A 20340-nucleotide genomic window follows, 5' to 3' on the forward strand; every position below is an offset into this window, starting at 1 on the left:
GATAGTACTTTTTCCCCCCACATCATGAAACTTAACAGTTAAGAAAGATCTTTTCATCTGCACGGTCAMTATACACACCTACCCTTGGGTTCGAGGATCTTCCCACTGTGTTGTCTTTGTGTTATGATTTACAAAATACACCCTATCATTTGAATCCACTCTCCTTTCTAGGGGAAAAAAGCAAAAAACAAAACTATACAACAATTGCATTCCAAATTCTGTAATTACTGCTTCCTGAAATCAACAGCTGATTAACTTACCCCAACCTGGTGGTAAAGGCCCAAGCGGATCATTTTCTGCTGACAACATTGAAGCCTATTTATAAACAAAACGACACTCAGTATTCATAACATTCATATTTCTTTATCTTAATGTATTTTAAGATTACCACTAGTTCTGAAGTCTATCCATTCTGTAAAAACATCATGCCACTTTTAGTCTGTTTTCACGGAGAAACATAGATTGCATGATAAGAATCATGACTTGTACGCTTGTGTCAACTGTTTCCGATCTTACATCCCTTCCTTTCCCTTCCTAAAGCAAAGCTGATAGACAGCCAGTAGTCTCAAAGATGTGAAGTTCATAAAAGTTTTGTGAAAATACGTATCAGCAGATAAGCACAATGTACTTGTTCTTGCTTGATTTAAGAATATGCTTGTTCTTAAGCATGATCTTAAGTCTTAGATGACAGGAAAGGGATGTTACAAAAGAAATCACAATGAAAGCTTTTTGCCCTTTATGTCATAGCACATTCCAGAAAATTTACTCCCTAGTTAAGCTTTCCTATTTGCAGGAATCCTCTACTCTGAAGATAGTGCAAACTTCAACTGAAGTGAAAATGTGCTTAACCATTAATAAATACATTTCAAAGTATGCATGGAAGCACAATGACTATCACCAGAATAGGTTGTCTTTACTTCCTCTGAAAAAAGGATATGTCTTCTCTCAGTGTCTGGCTATTTTCAGATTTCGTTGTCTTTGGAAAAACAGCTGTGTTCCACTAAAATATTTAGATGTTTAAAATTATACAAGATGTATACCTACATATAGTAAGGTTAAAGAAAAAAAAATCAAACAACCTAAATTATTATTATAAACGATGCTAAGGCTGTATTATACCGTAACCTTGCAGAAGCCCCCATTAGCTTCCAAAGGTACAAAACACAGGAGAATATAAAAGGCAGAAATCCCATAGACTGCAGGTTCCATGCTCTAAGTAAGAGCATCCTCACACCTTTTGGACACTAAAATTCACCTACCCAGTTATACGCTGTTGGGTTTTTTATGCAGAATGAATTTTTGGTAACCAAAAATTTGGAAACTGGCAACCAATTTACACTTTCCAAACAATATTTTAAGGATCACTTTACTACCAGTACTGCTTTGGCTTCACATAGTATGTGTAATCCAAAGATTTCAAACCCACTTAAGAGTTTACAAACAGCAAATTCAGGCACGAAAAGCTACAGTATTTTCCCTGTTTTCCTCTGAAAGAATAATAGAACAAGCATCAGAAGAAAAGGCAGTGGTTAAATCCAAAATGAATCTAACTTTCTGGCCACCAGCTATTAGTTGCGAACAGAGAATTATCATCATTATTTCAGCAACAAATGAAGTTAACTTTTCTTGCTTTTAAAAACTATACAATTACAGTCATTTGTAGTCAAAGACTTCTGTGTCATGAGGATAAAAAGAATAGTTCCTAATTAAAAAAAAAAAAGTCATCTGTCAAAGAACTGAACGGTGGTATGATCGGGACATTTCTGATCACCTTAGCTGGTTCAGAGAATTGTGTGTGTTTGCAGCTTAATGTACATTTAGCAGAACACAGTGAAATGCTAGGCAGTTGCATAGCATAAGCCAGATTTAATACCAAAAGCAGTATGCTATATTAACCTGGGTAAAGTATTCATTGATAGAGTCACACTGTTTCTGCTACCTTCCATCTCTCACAGCTAATTCAGACATGATAACACATTGTGCAGGATGCATATTCTGCATATGGAAATTAAGGTGTCAAAACACTAAACGTGCAGTATCCTTTTTCTTAATTAGTTACAAAGGCTCACCCTTAGAAAATATTTAATAACTTTCAAAGATATTCCTACATACTAGCAAGCTTTGCGCTTTCAAAATGATGTGAAGTAACCATCCGCAGGATGAACAAGGCTGTTCTAACTAGTCATTACTACTTTTTCCATCAAGCAGTAAACTTTAATAAATAAATAAATAATAATGTTTGAACATTTTTAACATATGCATTATTTCATACATATTTTATAAGAAGATAGTAATATTTAAAGAAAGTTAACTTAGTTCTTCTAAATTGTGGGGTGGGGGTAGTGTCTACTTGGATAAGTATTAATTTTCTCATGTGTTTTAAAGAAACTATTAAGTACAATTCTGAACCAACTTCATTTAACTCCTAGACTAGGACTCTTTGCATCCACAGACCTAATTTTCCTTTTAATTTAATGGGACTATTTTATTCAGGTACCTGCTTTGAAGTAAAGGATGCTACTGTGTTTTTATATATTTTCCTCCAAAAGAACAAATCTAACTCAAAAAAATTCTTAGGATCAGGACAAGTGAGGGATTCAGACTGATACTTATTGATTTCTTTAAAACACCCAAGCTTTGCTTTGTCTCACTTATGAAAGTCTCTAGGACTGGATCTTTTGTTAAGAGACTAAATAAAATTCTTACAACCAAGTGTTTAGAGTGACAGTGACTTGCAGGCACCACCATTCTTAACTCTCAAAAAATAAATTATCCTTTTTATCCAACTGCATTTTTCAATCTGTCTCAAGTTAGTCATAATTTTTTCTTCTTGTTAAGCTTAAAAAGTGAGTAACTATCTGAGAGAAATTGAAAACCATGCAGGAAACTCCAGAGTTGAACAGATGCATAGGCTTTCAAAAGAGGTTTAAAGAAAAAAATACCACCTTTATTGATAAAAGATTCTGAATTACTAGACGAGCTCAAAATGCCCATAAATCAATATTCAAGTTCCTTTTCAGTTAAGGTAGTACTTTAGCTTTATCTGTTACTATTGCAATTTAAAGTCTTAAGCATCACACAATCCTCAATGTTCATGTTAGGAAACAGACTCAGAAAGGAATAGGTTTGTTCTTTTTTCTTTGAAGCAGATTTCATTTTTCAATAGAACCAAAATTTAAATTACTGATATCAAACTTCTTAAAACACATACAGTTGAACAATTATAAAATCACTTTAGAAAAAGTTCAACAAAAAATAGTATGCCTCTCTACTAATTTCTACATATTATTTAAAAGTTACCGAATAGAGGTATCGTTGGTTAAATTGTTGCATAGCTCCCTGCAGTTGATTACGTTGAGATTGCCACTGCTCAAAGTTCCTGACTGATTCCATTGTTGGTCGCTGCCATGTTGTTGTTCTGGTATTGTGGTCCACATAGTAAACTCTTCCACGATCATCAACTCTTCTTTCCCAGCTAACAAGAAATAGAAATGTTAGCAGCTATGTATTTTTCAGTAACATTACAAAACTGATTTTCTCTTTATGTTAAATTCCTAGGCAGTATTTCAATCGAGTACAGGCAGTCACAGCCATGATTTTATTTTCTAAAGCATACAAAATATCACTGGTCTCCCTAGCTTTCTGTACAAAGAGAACCATACTGAACAAATAGACCACAGACAATCACATGGTCCTCTCTCTCTGCATCAGTTTTATCTTTAACCATGACCATGAGCAATGTTGGGAGGTTTCACAGAAAACACTTTGCCCAAGAACCATAGTTTGGGAACCATGGTACTACACGTAATGATGCCATCTAAACAAAGGTGATAAAATGTATGTTATTTAATCCTTAGTGATCAGAACATTATAGATAACACCAACATTTTTATGAAAACAGCTGCAATTAATATAATTCTAAATTGACTGAAAGTTAGAATTTCTTCCTATATGATCCTTGATACAGTCTTTATGAACTGCTTACTAAAAGTAACACTGTACTTCTTTTTGTACCAAACAAAAATTAGAAAAAAATACAGTACTAATTAGATTTAAATCAAAGGAAGTCTACGTTACCCCGGAGGTAAGGGCTGAGGTCTTTCCCATGTTGTAGTTCGTGTGTTGTGATCAACGTAATAGGTTCTACCATGAGGATCCTTTCTTTGCTCCCATCTTTAAGACAAAAAGACTTTTATATAAGATGAATCTGCTTTAAGATGGGTATGTTTCACTAGGATTTAGCTCTCACTAAGCCGAAAAAGCACTTTGCTGTCAAGTAAGAGTGTTATTAGCCAAACCTCACTCTAGAAGGCCTAAGACAGCTCAGACTGGAATACACATCATCTACTTCCTACCCAAACAGGTTTCACTGTAAAGACTTCTTCAAAGGACTTGATACATAAATGAGCATGCATTAAATATTTACAAACATTTTCAAGTTCTATTTAAAATATGTGAAAACAAAGCCAAGTAAGTATCTGCTCAAGGTTTGGATGTTGAAAGAATCTCAGTCAAAATGCATTTAGAGATTCTTCTCCTTTCATAAAACACTTTCCTTGTGATTCCTAACATACACTTCTCAAAAAAGAAWGGGAATTTATATTTGAAGCACTGTCTCCTACATGTAACAAACAACAGGATCTTTCAGAGTGAACCCGAATGTGTGCTAGCAGATAACTGTCTTATGTATCTATTTCCTGATCTGGTAAATAATCCTCTATTTGAAATCTTTGGGGATTATTTCTCTAAATTTATTAGCAAAACTCTTRCAATGAAAATGGACAGAGGACCAAACATTATCAGCAATTCTAGTTTCATAGTGTTGAAGACTGTAATAATAGAAMAAATAATATTTACACATGGGAGAGGAACAAGAAGAAACGTTAATTGAAGAGCTAAAGGCCTTGTTTGCATTACACAAAACATTTGCTTTTCTTATATGCGCAATTGTATAGCTCCTAAAAAGGTATGCAAGCTCCCAAAAATGTAGAGAGAACATTTTGTCTGCCACACATCGGATTTGATGTGAATTTCCTCACTAATATAGACTATCATATAAAAAAAAWACTATAAAATGTATTCTGCATTTCAAAAGGTTAAATGCTAGCACCACAGGAAGACGGAAAGAAAAAGCAGCGTGTAATAGACTAAGTCAGTAAGGCTAAACATAACAGAGAATCAATCAGACTGAGGAGAGAGGGAACCTGTGGTCAGGGAGAAATGATAAACTGAGGTATGCGGCCACAGTAGGTGCTATATCTGGAACTCATGTCCCTGTCCTCAACTGGAAAGCATACACAAAAAAGAAAAAAAAAGTGAGTGAATGAGTGTACCTACCAACATACCATAGGAATTCCAACCTACAAAGAACTTTAATTCTCTAAAGAACTGAAAATTAAAAGCTTTGTATCTCCTCCCCAAGAAAATACATTTAATATTTTGATTTTGCTAGATTCCTTGGTTTTGTGTTTTATCCAACTCCAAAAACTCAGCTGCAATGTCATTAATTACTTGCTGAACCTGCTTCAGAGAGAGTAGGTACAAGAGAGTCTCTCTCCAAAAACTTATCTACACTGGCACACGGTATACACACAGGGTAAGAAACAATTTCTACGTTCAGAAACTGCTGCTCTAGATAATAGTTAAAATATTACAGAAATGTTAGGATTTTCAGTTAGTTACTGAAGACGTCTTTTCATTCATCCGCAAAAATTAAAATCAATATATATATTTGAAAACAAAATATATTTTCAGTTGATGTCGCAGGACATCTTCACTTTTGTCTTTAACCGTTGAGACAACAGCAGTAGTTTCAAACACTGGTAAAATTAAAGGTTTCTAGCTGTTCTTAGCATGCACATACACTTCAAATCTATATTTATAGTGTTATTGGATGTATACATTGCAAGCACCTACAAGTATTTAGGGTACTTTACTCATTTTCCTTCTCTGTAAGTTGAATCTTACTACATTCTTACTAGTTTAAAACCAAAGAAACAATGAGTTATGACCCAAGTATGAAATAAGTTTGAAAATATCAAATAGCAATCTTCACRTTCAGCATACCCAAGTGTTCCTCTATTAAATCAACATTACTATCTCAGTAAATCAATAATCAATTGTTAGTTTCTCGGACAAGAGCTACTGGCCAGTCAGACTAGCACAGTATAAATTCTATTTAGATCAAATAACCATGCTTCAGCCAACCGACCTGCAGTTGGCAATCCAAGTAAGAAATAAAATTTCTTGCACGCACAGTTAGAACACCAAGTTAGAGTACAGCATTAAAACCAAGCCCACATACCCTGGTGGCAAAGGTTCTGTACTGGCATTACCAGGCTGCTGTCTTACAGATTCTCCAGATGTACTTGAGGAGGATTCCCTTGGTTTTGCTGCGTCTGCTGCKGTACTGTTTCCAGAACTAGGTGGAGCACAGTCTGTTGTAGCTGCAGCTTCAAGTCCAGCAGACAAAACAGGTAACGTAGAAGTGTGGCTTTCAGAACAACCAGTTGCTTCTGCTGTAGACTGAGGTTCTGCTGCAGCATTAGTGCAATCTGTAGACATGGGAGCTTCTTCAGAACCTATCTGAGGCTCAGAGACAGAAGAACTACCAGCTTCTGGTGCAGYGGAGGATGACTCACCATTAGCTGAGAAAGAAGAAATAAGAACATTTGCGTATCAGAATCTAATGATTTTCTTTTAATTACTAATTTAAGGGTTAGCAAAGGAATAATAAATGTTTACATCATACCCATCTATAATAATCAGTTTTTTGTTTAACATGACAAAAAGTCACAAAACACCAACWTAATTAAACCTGCAATTAAAACTGACAATCTGTGAACCAACAAAAAAATACATAGTGAACTTAGGTTAACTAAATAATCTCAAATTCAGTCACACTCTCTATACAACCTCAACCTTACTGAGGTAATTTCTTCCTTGCTTGCTATTTTGTTCAATTCAATGTTATATTTTGCTTCTTAGGTTAGCAAAAGTAGACATCTGCTTCCCAGAAAAAGTACAGCTTTGAGTTTGAAACCTCACAACTTGTATCAAAAAAATACTCTTCATTAGCATATTATGAAAGGAAAACATTAAGGAATAATTAACTATATGAAGTATAGTAACTAAAAGGCAAATCTCTGCAGTTTCTTTTTTTTGGGGGGGGGGGGCCTCAGACACTGAGCTTTGCAATTAACTAAAAACCACCCACGTGTGACTTAAAAAAAAAAAAAAAAAAACAAACAAACAAACAAAAAAAACACTCTCAAATAAAGGTCAACTGGTCCTAATAAAACTGTATTTGGTTAATACAAATAACTTAAATAGTCCAATGACTGAAGAAAATGGGTTTAGAACTATAAAGTAAGTTATAAAAATGGGTTTAGAATTATAAAATAAATTATAAATTAACTAGTCTTTCTACAGAAAACATAAAAGCTATCTAATGCATAAGCTCATAAAAGGTCATAAAATCCAGCAGACATGGATTTGGGGAGTAGGGACTAAAGACTACTTTTGTACTCCCAAATCCTTGTGGTTAGCACTACATCAATCAGTCATTTGCAGAGCTTAACAGAACAGTTATCTCAGCACACCAAGATCTTGCCTCAGACAAATGAAATCAGGTGCAGCAGTCAGGAGGATGCCTGTTAAGAGCAGTGCAGTGCTAACATCATTCGAAAGCTTTCCTTTTCTGTACCACTGATCAACATCAGACACTGATAATTCTATTTAATCTTGTCAGCTTGCAAGTCCTTTAGAATTTGTGCAAGACCAAATATAACATGCAAAAAAAAAAAAAAAAAAAAAAAAAAAAAAAAAAAAAAAAAAAAAAAAAAAAAAACAGCTGATTTTCTACCTAACAGCATGCCATTAGGTTACTATTCTAAGGACTGACACATAAGTGCTGCAATTGCTCTGTACTTACAATCTTACTGATACAGGTTTGTAAAATTTATCCCTAGACTAGTGCCTATACAGACACTATCCCATCATTTTAAATAGTTTGTTTATTTTAGTTTTGTATAACAAAATTTATAGAAACAAATGGCTGGATTCTACTTACTATTTGCAATTCTCTGTAAGGTCAGCAATTGCTTGCTTTCCCAGAAGGTTATAAAAACAGGTCAAAGAATTATGCTGTTCTAGAACTGCAATCAGCAGCACATATTGAAAAGCATGTATTAAAATTAGTACATCAGCTTATATATATATGTATGTTCTTTATATGCATAATATTGAGCATGATTTTATGGGCAGCAGCAGATCTGTAAGATCTGCAGAAAAACTGCTTTTTAAACACAACTGTTCCAGGACAATACGTTACTACTTCCAGTCCACACTTTGTTGATTATTTCAAGCAAATACAAAGCATAGTATTNAACTGCAGACAATCAGCTCAGTTTCTTCACACTCCTGCTTTAATTAGGAACATTTATTTAAATGGGAAAAAAGCCAACTGAAATTTTGGCTCTCATTAAAAAAAAAAAAATCAATTTATCCACATAAAAAAGGAAATAGGATTACACAATGAAGTTAGAAGCAAAATAGCAGTGACAAACATCAGCTCTTTTAGTAAACTGATCTCCAAAACAGATCTATAAAATTTTACATTAGCTGATTAACTTACCAATTAGATCTAAAACAGCAATTCTGACAACATCACATGAAATTACAGTATTGCTAGACACAATAGTGGAAAAAAATGTGTATCATCAACAAATGCTGGAGACCTGTTTTATGCCTTGCATCAAAAAATATCTCTGTAACTATGTACAGTCATTGAAAACTGTGGTAATAGTGGATTAGTGCAAATTCAGTGAAAATTCCATCAATATTAGTATTTAAAGAARCCAATTATTTTTGCAATTTCTCTATCCTACAGACTTGAAATGGATCTCAGTGATAAAGGGAAAATGGCAGCAAGGCCTAAATAAAGCATATGCCCTTTGGCCTTCAACTGAAAGTAGAGAGGAATCAAATTCAAATTCTCTAAATAGAGAAGAGCTTCAGAAAAGGCCTAATTTAATTTATTACCTTTTTAAGTTTATAATTGTTCCTGCCATCTTCCTGCCATTCCCACATTTCCCAATCCATTACAAAAAGTTTGACAATCTCCATTCTCTTTTTATTAATAGATTGCCTATTTCTGTTTAAGGGTATGTGTTTTATCTGCTATCACTATAATCCTTCTCAAACGGATGAGAAAAGACAGAAAGAGCTTAAACATAATCATGATTAGGCCAAAAGTTCTGTCAAAGAAACAACAATAAAAAAGGAAAATGTTTTCCTACTTAGTGATACTGAAAGTTACTTGTAATCATAATCAATACCAACACTTTGTGCTTAAGAGGAAAATGAGATTTAATATTTGTCAATATTCGTTTTGAAACAGTATACCTTTTCAAAAAATGAAAGACTAGGAGGAATCTACAACACATTTCAACTCAGAGGCTGTCAGTTTCCCTGACAGCACTAAAAAGCAGCTTCATCTAATGGCAAAATAAACCTAATTATAGTTATTCAAATTAATGCTATGAAAACAATTTGACTCTAAAGTCTCACAGTGTTTTTATTACTGTTTTTTCCAGATTTGTGCTACAAACTATTTTGTAAGAAGAGTAGTTCCTTCTCTCCTTTATAATACAGAAAAGCTTAGTACACCATGAAATTAAAAAAAAAAAAAAAAAGGGAGAATATTATTTTTTCCTCCAGACAACCAGTAATGTGATTTGGTTATCTGGTAAACAGTAATGGAAGTTTTGTATGCTTTGCATCTTTCCCATCAGTTCTCTTCTCTAACGAAGAAAGTAGGAAAAGCTAATGCAGTTTTAAATGGAAAAACTTCAGAAAAATAAAATTCAGAGAAGTGAAAATACAAGATTAGAAGTTCAAGCCCAGAAACATTCTTCCAGTAATTCTGAAATGTAACAACAGTGTACAGAAAAAGTTCTACTTCAGATTCTTTCAAGTAGACACAACAGCYTTACAGAACATGGTTTCATAACTCTCCCACTCTTACCAGCACTGTTGACAGGTTGAGCAGCAAGTGGTTTTGGTGTATTTTGGGGTCTGGCTGCAAGGTGAGGAGGAGATGGTGTGCTGTCTCCATTAACAGCTTCTATACAGAACGCATTCTGCACTACAGAGTTTGAAGGTACTTGATTGTCTAGCCCATTGGAAATGTCACAAGCAGATCTTGGCAGAAATAAAAATTCGTTTTAGATTACAACAGATTAAACAGCAATGCAATTAAACCAAATCCCAAACTAAAATACTACAAGAATCAAATACAGAAACTGAAGTAAAGTCACAGCAGTTCACAATACTATGTTTGGAGACCTAGATAATAGCCAAGTTGAAGACCAAAGCAATTATTTGCAAAATGCAAATTTAAGTATCTGAAATCTTCAAAAATAAAACCTGAGGATTTTCCATTTTCACTTTATCTTTTACTTGTAATGACATTAAAATTGAGTCAAGCAGACTGATTACTCTGCCACATCTTCCAAAACCACCTTAGTGACTCTTCCAAAGCTGCAGCTATCAGCAGAAAAACTTCTCTTGTTTAGCAAGTGGAACAATTGATTTTGCTATATCTGCAAAAGTTATTTTAGTATAACTTAACGGAGTAACAAAACTCTCCCTTGGTAAAAGGAAAATACAAGCAGCTTCTCTAAGCATAGGCAGGATGCATATACAAGCACAGGCAGCTTCATGTTTGTAAGGCCACACAGAAACAGAAGTAGCATAAGGGCCTGTGAATGCTAAGCCCTGCTCGGTTTTACTATTTCTAATTGTATCTATCCCAAAATGCTTGAAGCCACTCATGAGACAGAATCACATATTGTAAAACTTAAGTTTGATGCCAACTCCTCATCATTTCAAGAAGCAATAGCTAAAAAGCAAAGAGATTTATTAAGGCAGAAGTTAAACAGATATCAAAAAACAGGAGAATGTTAGCAAATCCACTTTTCAGAGTGGGAAAAAAAAAAACAGCATTTCCATGCTACCCTACACAACTCCAAAGAAGCAGTATTAACAGAGAATTAAAATATTATCCCTTTTCAATTTTACACTACAAATATGATTTTCTTCCTAAAGACACACACAGAAACTACCTCAAAACTTTGTTTAACTTTTTCCTGTTTAATTTTAAACTGTAAAGCAAAACTGCTGGATAGTTATATGGAAGATCTGTAATCAAGACATCAGCATCAACAGCAGAATCTCAGTAAAAGCTACTCCTGAAACAACAATAGTTGAACGGAAACAAATGATTGCTAGTAATGTTTCAAAAGACTATTCAGGTGCATTTCAACCCTTCTGAAATAACTGTGAGCAGTGACAAAGCCTTCTAAAGAAAACCAGGGAGAAATAACCTTTTATTCTCATTCCCTAATACTGTGCAGCCATGGGATTACCGGGACAAAACTCTGTATGTTCAAGAAAAGGAAGTAGAGTATGCAAGAACAAACGTGTCCCTGTCACTCAAACGCATAGTAGCCACTGCATCCCATGCCAAGATCTTAAAAGGGAAGGAGTTCACTGCAAGGCAACCAAGTGGGCCAGTAACACTAAATTGATACGAATATTGATTTACTTGACTCCTTTACTGGTGGAAGCAATCTATTCCTACTTTTCTCAAGGCACTCTGAGCTGGTACAGAGACAGAGGGCCAAGAATGAAACTTGAAATCGATCTTAAAGCTTTTTCTTGACACTTTAGGTTGAAGCAGGCAAACTATTTGTTCAATGCTCTGAATACTGCTTCCTAAAGTCAATGCAAGTCTGTTCAACAACTTCCTGATCAAGACTTTAAAAAGGAACTGGCTGAGTGGGGAAGTCATTATGCTCTTTCCTCTTCCTTAGATTCAGATGGTATGTTGTAAGACATTGTTAGAAATGCATAGAAATGGCTCTTAAAGAGCAGAGGAAAACAAGGGGACTAAGGACAAAAAAACACATTGATTGGCTTCTCTACTCATCTCTGCTGTAGCACTTAAAAATTCATCTGATTGGAAATCTGTTATGTTCAGAGTGCTACAAAGCAAAAAGGCAAATCATAAACTACTGGAGACCAAGCTCTAACAGGAAAGAAATGACAGAGTTGTAAATATAATCCTATCAAGCTAAATTAGGCAATTATTATACAAGCAGTATTTCCAAAATCTGTGGTATTATAATTTAGGGCTTTACAGTCAAAATCTATCCCTTCTGAAATAAATAAATAAATAAATAAATAAATAAATGATAAACTGATTAACTGCTAGTATACTGCATACAGTCTAGAGTACAAAAATAAATTCCAACCTGGATGTACTTCTTGCCGAAGCATCTCTGTTTTCATGTACAGCCTCACCATTCTGCTGAACTTCTACTGAACAGGAAGAAACAAATTCAACAGAAATACTCTATTATATCTGTTTAAAATTTTAATCAAAACATTAAATACTTTTTTTTTTTTAATTTGACTTACTGGTTGCTGGTGAACTGAGATTTGTAAGAGATTCTTGTTCAACAACCAAACCATCTAGCACAACTGTCAGTTCACCTGTTTGCACCATGCCACTCTTGTTTTCCAGAGATAGTTTCAACTGTTCTTTCACCTTCTCCACTAAAAATGCAGTTGGAGAGGGTAAAGGGAGAGAAGGAGAGAAGGAGTAAAGGAAAGATTAAATTCTAAAAAATATGATTTRTATTAATTTAGCTGTACAAAGCTGAGCATGAGATGCTCAGATGATTCAAAGCAACATAGCAATCACTAAGGAGCTATGTGAATTTACATCAGCTGTATGTAAGAGCACAGTTGACTATAAGAATTGTCCTTTTTCAAAGTATTCTATATATACGCATGGGAGCCATACAGTTTTGGTACTGCATTGCTATAGATTTTYCAGGTTTGCTGTTTCTACTAAGCCCTTTAGAAATTGTGCAGTACTGACATAACACCAGAAGGCTTAAAGTCAAACAACTTCTGAATTACACATCTAAATATTATACTGTACATAGTCACAGTAAGCCTTATACTAAAACCAGAGCTCACGTTCATTTCTCATATCACCTTCCAAAACTAAAAGACAACTAGGAACAACATCAATTTGTGGAAGAAGTAAATAAAGAGACTGTATAGAGAACTTCCTAATAATTTTTTGTAAATAATTTTTAGTAAATCCTTACTAGTATTTTCATAGATCCCAGCTCAGAGGATTAAACATTAACAGAGAGGATACCCCAAATAATCAAAATCAGAAACTACCATCACCAAACCCAAATATTTTGTTTTGAGATATTATAGTACCTACAAAAAAAAAAGTCTACATGGTCCAGCAAAATARTTCTACATGACCAATAAACAATACACAATACGTAGACAGACATAAACAATCCAGAACTAAGCATGCTGTGGCATGCATCATCCTCTCTAAATCAAGTGTTACTAACACAGCATTTAAACTTACAGGTCAAAAATCCAAACACAGTAAGAGGTCACATCAGTCAGGATAAAATGGTTAAGACTTTTCAGTATTTGTGGTCTCAAGTTTAGTTTTTTGAGATATGCTATCATATTTCTCTCCATATGATAGYATTCCAAGCTAAAGTTAAAACTCACTATGCACTAAACTAGCATTTCTTTTTTTTTTTTCATTCTTATCTAGACTCAAAAGTGAAAAATAAATACAAAAACAGGGAATGCTACCATGAGCTACTGCCAAATACCCCAAGATGTTACGGTCAATARCTATAACTTTTAACTGTAAAGAGCAGATTCGAAAGTACAGTGGAGCAGTACTTACTAGTAATACTTAATTTACCTACTGCTAAAGTAAGATGGATTTCACGGCACCATAAATCATTAGAGTAAACATCAAGTTGCCAAAATATACATATGAAAGCTATCCTCAGTCTGTTATAAAGTTACTGGTCTAGAGGTCTGCATTTTAGGCAATTACACTACCCAAAAGAAGAGAGAGAAGGAATTAGTCCACAACAGAGCTGTTAAACTGCAACATATAAACTGCAACGTATTTGCAGTTTATATAATCATCGTTTAACATAATCATCATTTCTGCAAAGGACGATCAGTTTACCATTTATTATTTTAAAAGGTTCCCTCTCAAAAGAAGATCAACAGTTGGCTGTGCTCCAACTGAGGTGGCAGAAAAGTAGGGATGGCTGTAAACAGCAATTCATTAGTGGTGCTAGTAAGTAGGAAAAATTAACAATACTAATCCTAAGGTTTCTGCATTGAGAGGACTTCGACTTTACACTTTCATCAGTAAAGAACGTTTCAAGTGCTGCATATTAGCTTAGACCTCAGTAACTGAGCCACTGAAGAACGCAGATCAGCTTATTCTACCACTGAATGACTGAAGCATCCAGTGTCTATCAAACTGTTAACTTGCCAAAACAGGAAGCACTGCACACAAATTACCTTTAGTGAAATCTACAGCTAACTCAGTCAAATATCCACCGAAAGAGTATGTCAAGTTGTTGGATCCTAYACACCCCAGAATTACAGTTATAAAATCTTAACTATTATGTTAGACTGCTATTATTATTGCAACCCAATCTCTTCTAATATAGCTAAAGCATAAAGTTTCAGTAATGTGAAACTTATTGAAAGTACTATTACTTTTTTTTTCTGTTAAAAAAATTAAATATTAGTCTTGACATTACAGAACTCTTTTACATAGTATTATACCTCACTATGAAGTATTTCTAAAATTCAGAAAATTCCTTTTTTCCCCCATTTTCAGAGAGTAAGTACTTTTTCCCCTTTACAATAGAATCTGGGGCAGAATCCTTGCAATACTGCTGAAGAAATTTCACTTGATTTTAGATTTGTTTCATTTTTTTGTAAGAATCAGAAAAATAACCTTTTTTAAGTATCCTTTCCTCCACCACCCCACGTAGAGTTCTTACTTGTGTACAATATCTAGCTTGTGAGAAAGGTCAGAGAATGGTTTAGCTGGAATTCTAGTGCCACTCTGAAGTGGAATTTAAAGTGTGGATTCACCATCTTATTGTATTAACGAAAAAAATTAGAAAAACAAAATTAAAGAAAATTTAACTCTATTAAAGACAATTAAAATTAGAAGGTATGTAGACTAATGTACTAAAAGGAAGTTCTCAATTGTTTCATTCATTAATGGGTCCTACTGCTCTCTCGGCAGCTAAATTACAAGGGGAAAATATCCAGCCTTTCTGCTAAGGATTGCACAGAAGGAAAACTTGAAAATGTTGTAGACACCTTTTCAGAAAGTTTAGACTTTCTTTTATTAAGTCTAAAATGGATCTTTTAGCAAATTACAAATTAGTACGTCAGAGAACACTGTATCATTTCCAATTTTACTTATTTTGCAATAACTCATAGTATAGCATTTGTTTCAATAATGCTATATTCTAGTGTTAGATTTAAATTGCTCTCTACAGCACATTTAGACATGTCCGGAAGAGAAAATTAAAGGCAGCAACTGAAAGTCAGTTGTAATAACATGTGTAGTTAGTAGCCTAGTTGCCAGTTTTGACATACAGATTAGTAATAGTAGTTTTACTTCACTCAAAATATCCTTCATGATAACTTACATTTTCTATTGTGTATTTCCAAAGCTTGTCTCAAGTCTACAGTGGCTCTTCCTAATAAAGCATCTGCTTTTAAAGTGTGATGGCTCCACACTCTAAATTCCAGCGTAGTCTGTGGAGTCACATTCCTGCATATAAAATACATTTTTAAAAAATATATACAGATTTTAAAGTATTCATTTTTGTTATTAGGAATATTTTATCTCAATTCACTTTCTCATATTTATTGTATTTCTTGATACTAATTAACTGAAAAAAGGTTTTGTGCTCTAAGAGTTTGTTTTTTTAAAAAAAACTAAAGACTGTAAACACTAATATTTATACTTAATCTCAAGATCAAAATCGAATTGTATTACTAAAATAGTATAAGGAATCTTGGAAACATCAGAGTAACCTACACTAGGTTCAAATCTCAGTTATAGAACATTTTTTTTAAACAAAACAATTATCCTTATTTCTCCATAATTCAAAATTCTAACTACAAGGGGGTGAAAAAGGAGGCAGTAAGTATATTTTACTTTTGTCTATCACTAGAAAGCGAAATACCAAATATTTACCAAAAAAAAAAAGGCAACTAATCTGTTGCCTGGAAGTAGGAAGAACCTATTCTCTAGATGCTTATTATGAAACTGTTGATAAAACATTATTTATGAATCAAAAAATGCATATAAAACCATAATGCATACTCACAGAAATCAGAGGGGGAAAAAATCAGATGATGAAGGTAAAGTAAAAACTAGAGGGAAGCAGCAAGATAATGGAACCAAATACATAATGCTATGATAACTTTCAGCAATGATCTTTCCTTAGCTCAAGAAGGAGAACAAGAAACTATGTTAGGTCCTGGAGAGTAAGTTTTGTAGTATAGGGTCTACTACAGCAAAAGTGTTTCTGTGAGAAAAGGAGCAGAATCATGGTTCTGCAAGAAGTCCCACTCTACATACCCATCAAACCACTACCGGAAATAGCAAGTTATATCAGCATTGACAAAAACAATTTTTCCTGTCAGTAAAGCCAGCTTTGTAGTCACATGAAGGYGTTAGACAGTGTGGACCATTTCTGTTCATATCAATGAGCAAATGTGCTTTTGCATTCTGAATAGGTTGTATTTTAATTGAAACTTTTCTAAAAGACCAGTTTTAAATGAAAAATAAAAAACTATATGCATGCATGCATACATGCATACTTACACACACACAGAAAAATTAAAACTGGTACTCATGCAGCCCTACACAGCTCAGAGGAAGTTGGAAAGAAACAGTTCACTTATCCTCAAACAGACCAGGCAACTGAAGCAATGACACTATTCCAATACCCAGAGTAAAAGGTACCAGAATACCTTATYTAACGGGCAAGCCCTAAATAATACTGATGATAGAATGAGTGTGTTTGGTAGCAGTGCGGTTTGCAAATTACCTCATTTCTATCAGCTCACCAATTATTSTGCCAAATCTAACCTGTCTTCTCAAGAGCAACTCTTCTGGTTCTGGTGTTTGTGCTGGAACAACTCCCAGAAATCATTGTCAGGCCCAAGACACTTACCCATTTTTGCAATATTACAAAGAGGTAGTAAGTTCTACTAAACCTGAAGCACTTAAAAATGTGGTACAGAAACATCCTAACTGCTTCACCCCAGATCTGGAGCTAGTAAGTATCAGTGGTGCCAAATAGCCAATTCCTCAAAGCTAGGTATGATGTACTTTCTCCCRCATGGTTAGATATAGGAACCAGATGTGGGACAACAAAGTTATTTACTGCACAAAGGCAGGTCAGATGCTGTAAGAAGTACTGGGCCATGCTCAGTGCTGCATTAAAACTGCTGTGTTGTTTCTAGGCCCAAGTCTGAAGCAATACTATCTTGTTTTTGTCAAATGATGCATTCAAGCCAATTAAACAGTACAAGATTTGGCAGTTCTTCATGGAATTAAATCCAGGTATATCTGCACCTGTAGGACACTTAATATCAATCACATTAAACAATCCAAATATCAGGATAAGTTGCATGGTTATACTGCAATGAATGGTTCTTTTGACTGTACCATAACAGACTTCATCAGGAAATTTAAAKGAAAAAGAGACCCTCCTCAACTACTACCTATCAAACTCAAAATTTCTTTTTCCTTTTAAATTTGAAATTCTTGTGGTAACATGTCTTAGAGAAGTATCTTAAACTTGAAGGGTCCACAGTGCAAAGAAAAATATTTAGCTATATCTGAAAAGGTATACAAAATGTTAGTTATCTTTCTTCTCTTAGATTTTTATTTTTATATATATACAAAAAAACCCTTCCTTCTCTTCTTACCATGTGTATACCAACTGTATACAGGGAAAACTCAATCCGTAAAGAAATAATACTCATGAGCACTGGAAAAGAATTTTCATTTGAGATAAATATCACCTTATGTCTGCATGTAGTTATCAACAGCCAGAGAAAACTACGTATGCAGCCAAGTTTAACAAGTATTTGCCTGTTGTGTCTGGTTAATAARCAGTATTAAATAAACAAACAAAAATCTACTTACACTGTCAGCTGCTCATCCCATTTTGGATTTGAAGAACTACTTGATTTTGCTGTTTTCTTGATTTCCCCATCTGCACTTAATTCCGTGTAGAAAGTTGTTCCAAACCAATTCTTTTTCCGTTTCAGTTTGGCACTAGAAACTAATAAAATGCATTGTTATCTACAAGAGCACACTTCTTGCTGGAAAACAGAAAAACTATTGCCTACACAATGTATGAAATATGGCATGACAATGGCATGCCTCACCTTTTCTGCTTCTGTTCTGTTCTGATGAACATCCGTGACTGCCTACCTGAATCTTAAAACTGTGCATAGGAAAGTTTCAGGCAAAAAAAAAAAAAAAAAAAAAGGGTTAAGAGGTCAATACTATAATAGTAGCCTCTAGTTTCAGAAAGATACTTTATTAGGTAGTTAAAAACAAGTGCTGCATATTCTCCTCAGCATTTATTTGCAGGTTAGGTTAGAGAGAGAGAAAGTAAAACTATTCTAGGGGAAAAAACAAATCCTGTACTTTCTTTTTTGTTTATTCCCTCGTTCTTCCTTCTCTTCTTCCTTTTAAATGAAAAATGACTAGGCATGATATATCAGAGAAATTATCGGGCAGATTTTTTTGCTCTCTTTTTAAATAGGAGCTTTAATAGTGCTTTAAATTATACATAGATACGGGAGCATACACAATTCAGGTGCAGTTCAAGATTTCATTCATTGAATAGCACAGACAACAACCTGTATGCAGAGCTTCAGCTCCTTGCCTATGCTACAATTGWGGTTGTACACATCAGCTTGTTAAAAGATAGAAATCAACTCTTATATTTCCCCTGTTTAAAGAGCTTTGCAGAGGAACTCAGAGTGTCAGAATAGTGTAAATCTTCAATAATTAAGAAATAGCAAGTGACCAAAGAATCTATTTTTTGCCTCCAAATCACTGGCAAAGTTCTCAGTGCTCCCCGTAAGTCATTCTCTTACTTCCTCACCCAGCTGATAATGTTACTATAAAAACTAATAGTGGCCTAACTGCCAACATTTTAAATTCTATTTCAGGCACATCCTTCAGGAGATATCACTGATGAAATCACAGCCGTACATACCTGCTGACTATGCTTTCTCTCTTATGCCACCCATACTTCAACGTTATTCTCTTTCCCTTCATTTTCAACTTAAAGCAAGGCTGAGTATTTTCAGCCACTTGAATAATCCTTCCCTGTTATTTTTGGAATAGCAAATACCATATAGGAAAGTAAGTGAAAGCTAAATAAACTGCCTGAAAAAAAAAAAAAAAAAAAAAAAAAAAAAAAAAAAAAAAAAAAAAAAAAAAAAAAAAAAAAAAAAAAAAAAAAAAAAAAAAAAAAAAAAAAAAGGCTGCCATATACTTCCAGGTTACAGAATTCCGAAAAGTATACGTTAGTTAGTTACTGAGATGCAACTATCCAAGATTCTAAAGACATGAGACAAACATTGCTACTTAATTTCCACTAAAAATTGTACACTTCCTTGCATTTGAAAATTTCAAACTAAGTCCCACAAGTGTCATAAAACTGGAATGCAGCCTTGATATCAATGAAAAATTAAATGTAAAAATTCAAAATATAATCCCACTCACAAGGCATATTTTTTCATCTGAAATTTTGGTCAGTATATCTTAAGCTGGAACAATCTCTATTTCTTCCACATTCATTTTTCTTCCATATTTTACTTTTTAATACCAACTACAGCATTTATTAAAACATAGTTATCTATTCATAATATATAAACTTTCCTTTAATTATCTCCCTTTTCTCTAATTATATTTTATGTCATGAAGTTTTGAGACCCCAAACATGAGAGGTCAACAGTGTCATTTCATCTTTTTAAAAATTAGAAATACTGGGCAAAAACCAGCAAAAGACTTCCAAGAGATTTGACAAGACATGATATCTCACTAAGTATATTTGAAAAATACTGATGGCACAACTTGTTGGCAACATGTTGTCAACTATTCAATCTTGAACAGGTCACTTACCACTCCACATGAATTTCTCTGTTTGCAAAACTGATGACGGCTACTTGCTTCTTTTGTAAAAGTGCTTTTCAGTTACGGTTCTTGAAATATAAGTACAGGATCCAAAACAGTATAAACTGATCTAAGCATAAGCCAGCCTAAGTCAGCAATGCTGACCAAAGGTCTCCCTCCCACCTCTTCCATTGTACTGCCACTGGCATTCCTCTGATCTTGCAATAAAGACTGGTTAG

General features: G+C 34.1%; 1 protein-coding gene across 3 annotated transcripts in view; it reads right to left on the bottom strand.

Moving 5' to 3' along the window:
- Positions 1 to 20340, bottom strand: part of WWP1 (WW domain containing E3 ubiquitin protein ligase 1) — a 58790-nt gene that overhangs the window by 14341 nt on the left and 24109 nt on the right. The window contains exons 3-12 of one of the 3 annotated variants that reach the window (XM_085308860.1): positions 18113 to 18251; positions 15594 to 15718; positions 12484 to 12621; positions 12318 to 12381; positions 10028 to 10203; positions 6305 to 6647; positions 4078 to 4173; positions 3301 to 3475; positions 261 to 315; positions 83 to 167 (exon numbers count right to left, since the gene is read on the bottom strand). In XM_085308860.1, coding sequence (XP_085164986.1) covers positions 83 to 167; positions 261 to 315; positions 3301 to 3475; positions 4078 to 4173; positions 6305 to 6647; positions 10028 to 10203; positions 12318 to 12381; positions 12484 to 12621; positions 15594 to 15718; positions 18113 to 18251 — 1396 coding nt within the window. Of the gene's footprint in view, positions 1 to 82; positions 168 to 260; positions 316 to 3300; positions 3476 to 4077; positions 4174 to 6304; positions 6648 to 10027; positions 10204 to 12317; positions 12385 to 12483; positions 12622 to 15593; positions 15719 to 18112; positions 18252 to 20340 lie in introns of all 3 variants that reach the window. The other 2 variants (XM_085308780.1, XM_085308937.1) reach the window with 2 other exon arrangements.

This window comes from Rhea americana, unplaced genomic scaffold, assembly GCF_003343005.1.
Source record: "Rhea americana isolate MKP2758 unplaced genomic scaffold, rheAme1 scaffold_0, whole genome shotgun sequence".
In the NCBI taxonomy this organism is placed as follows: Eukaryota; Metazoa; Chordata; class Aves; order Rheiformes; family Rheidae; genus Rhea; species Rhea americana.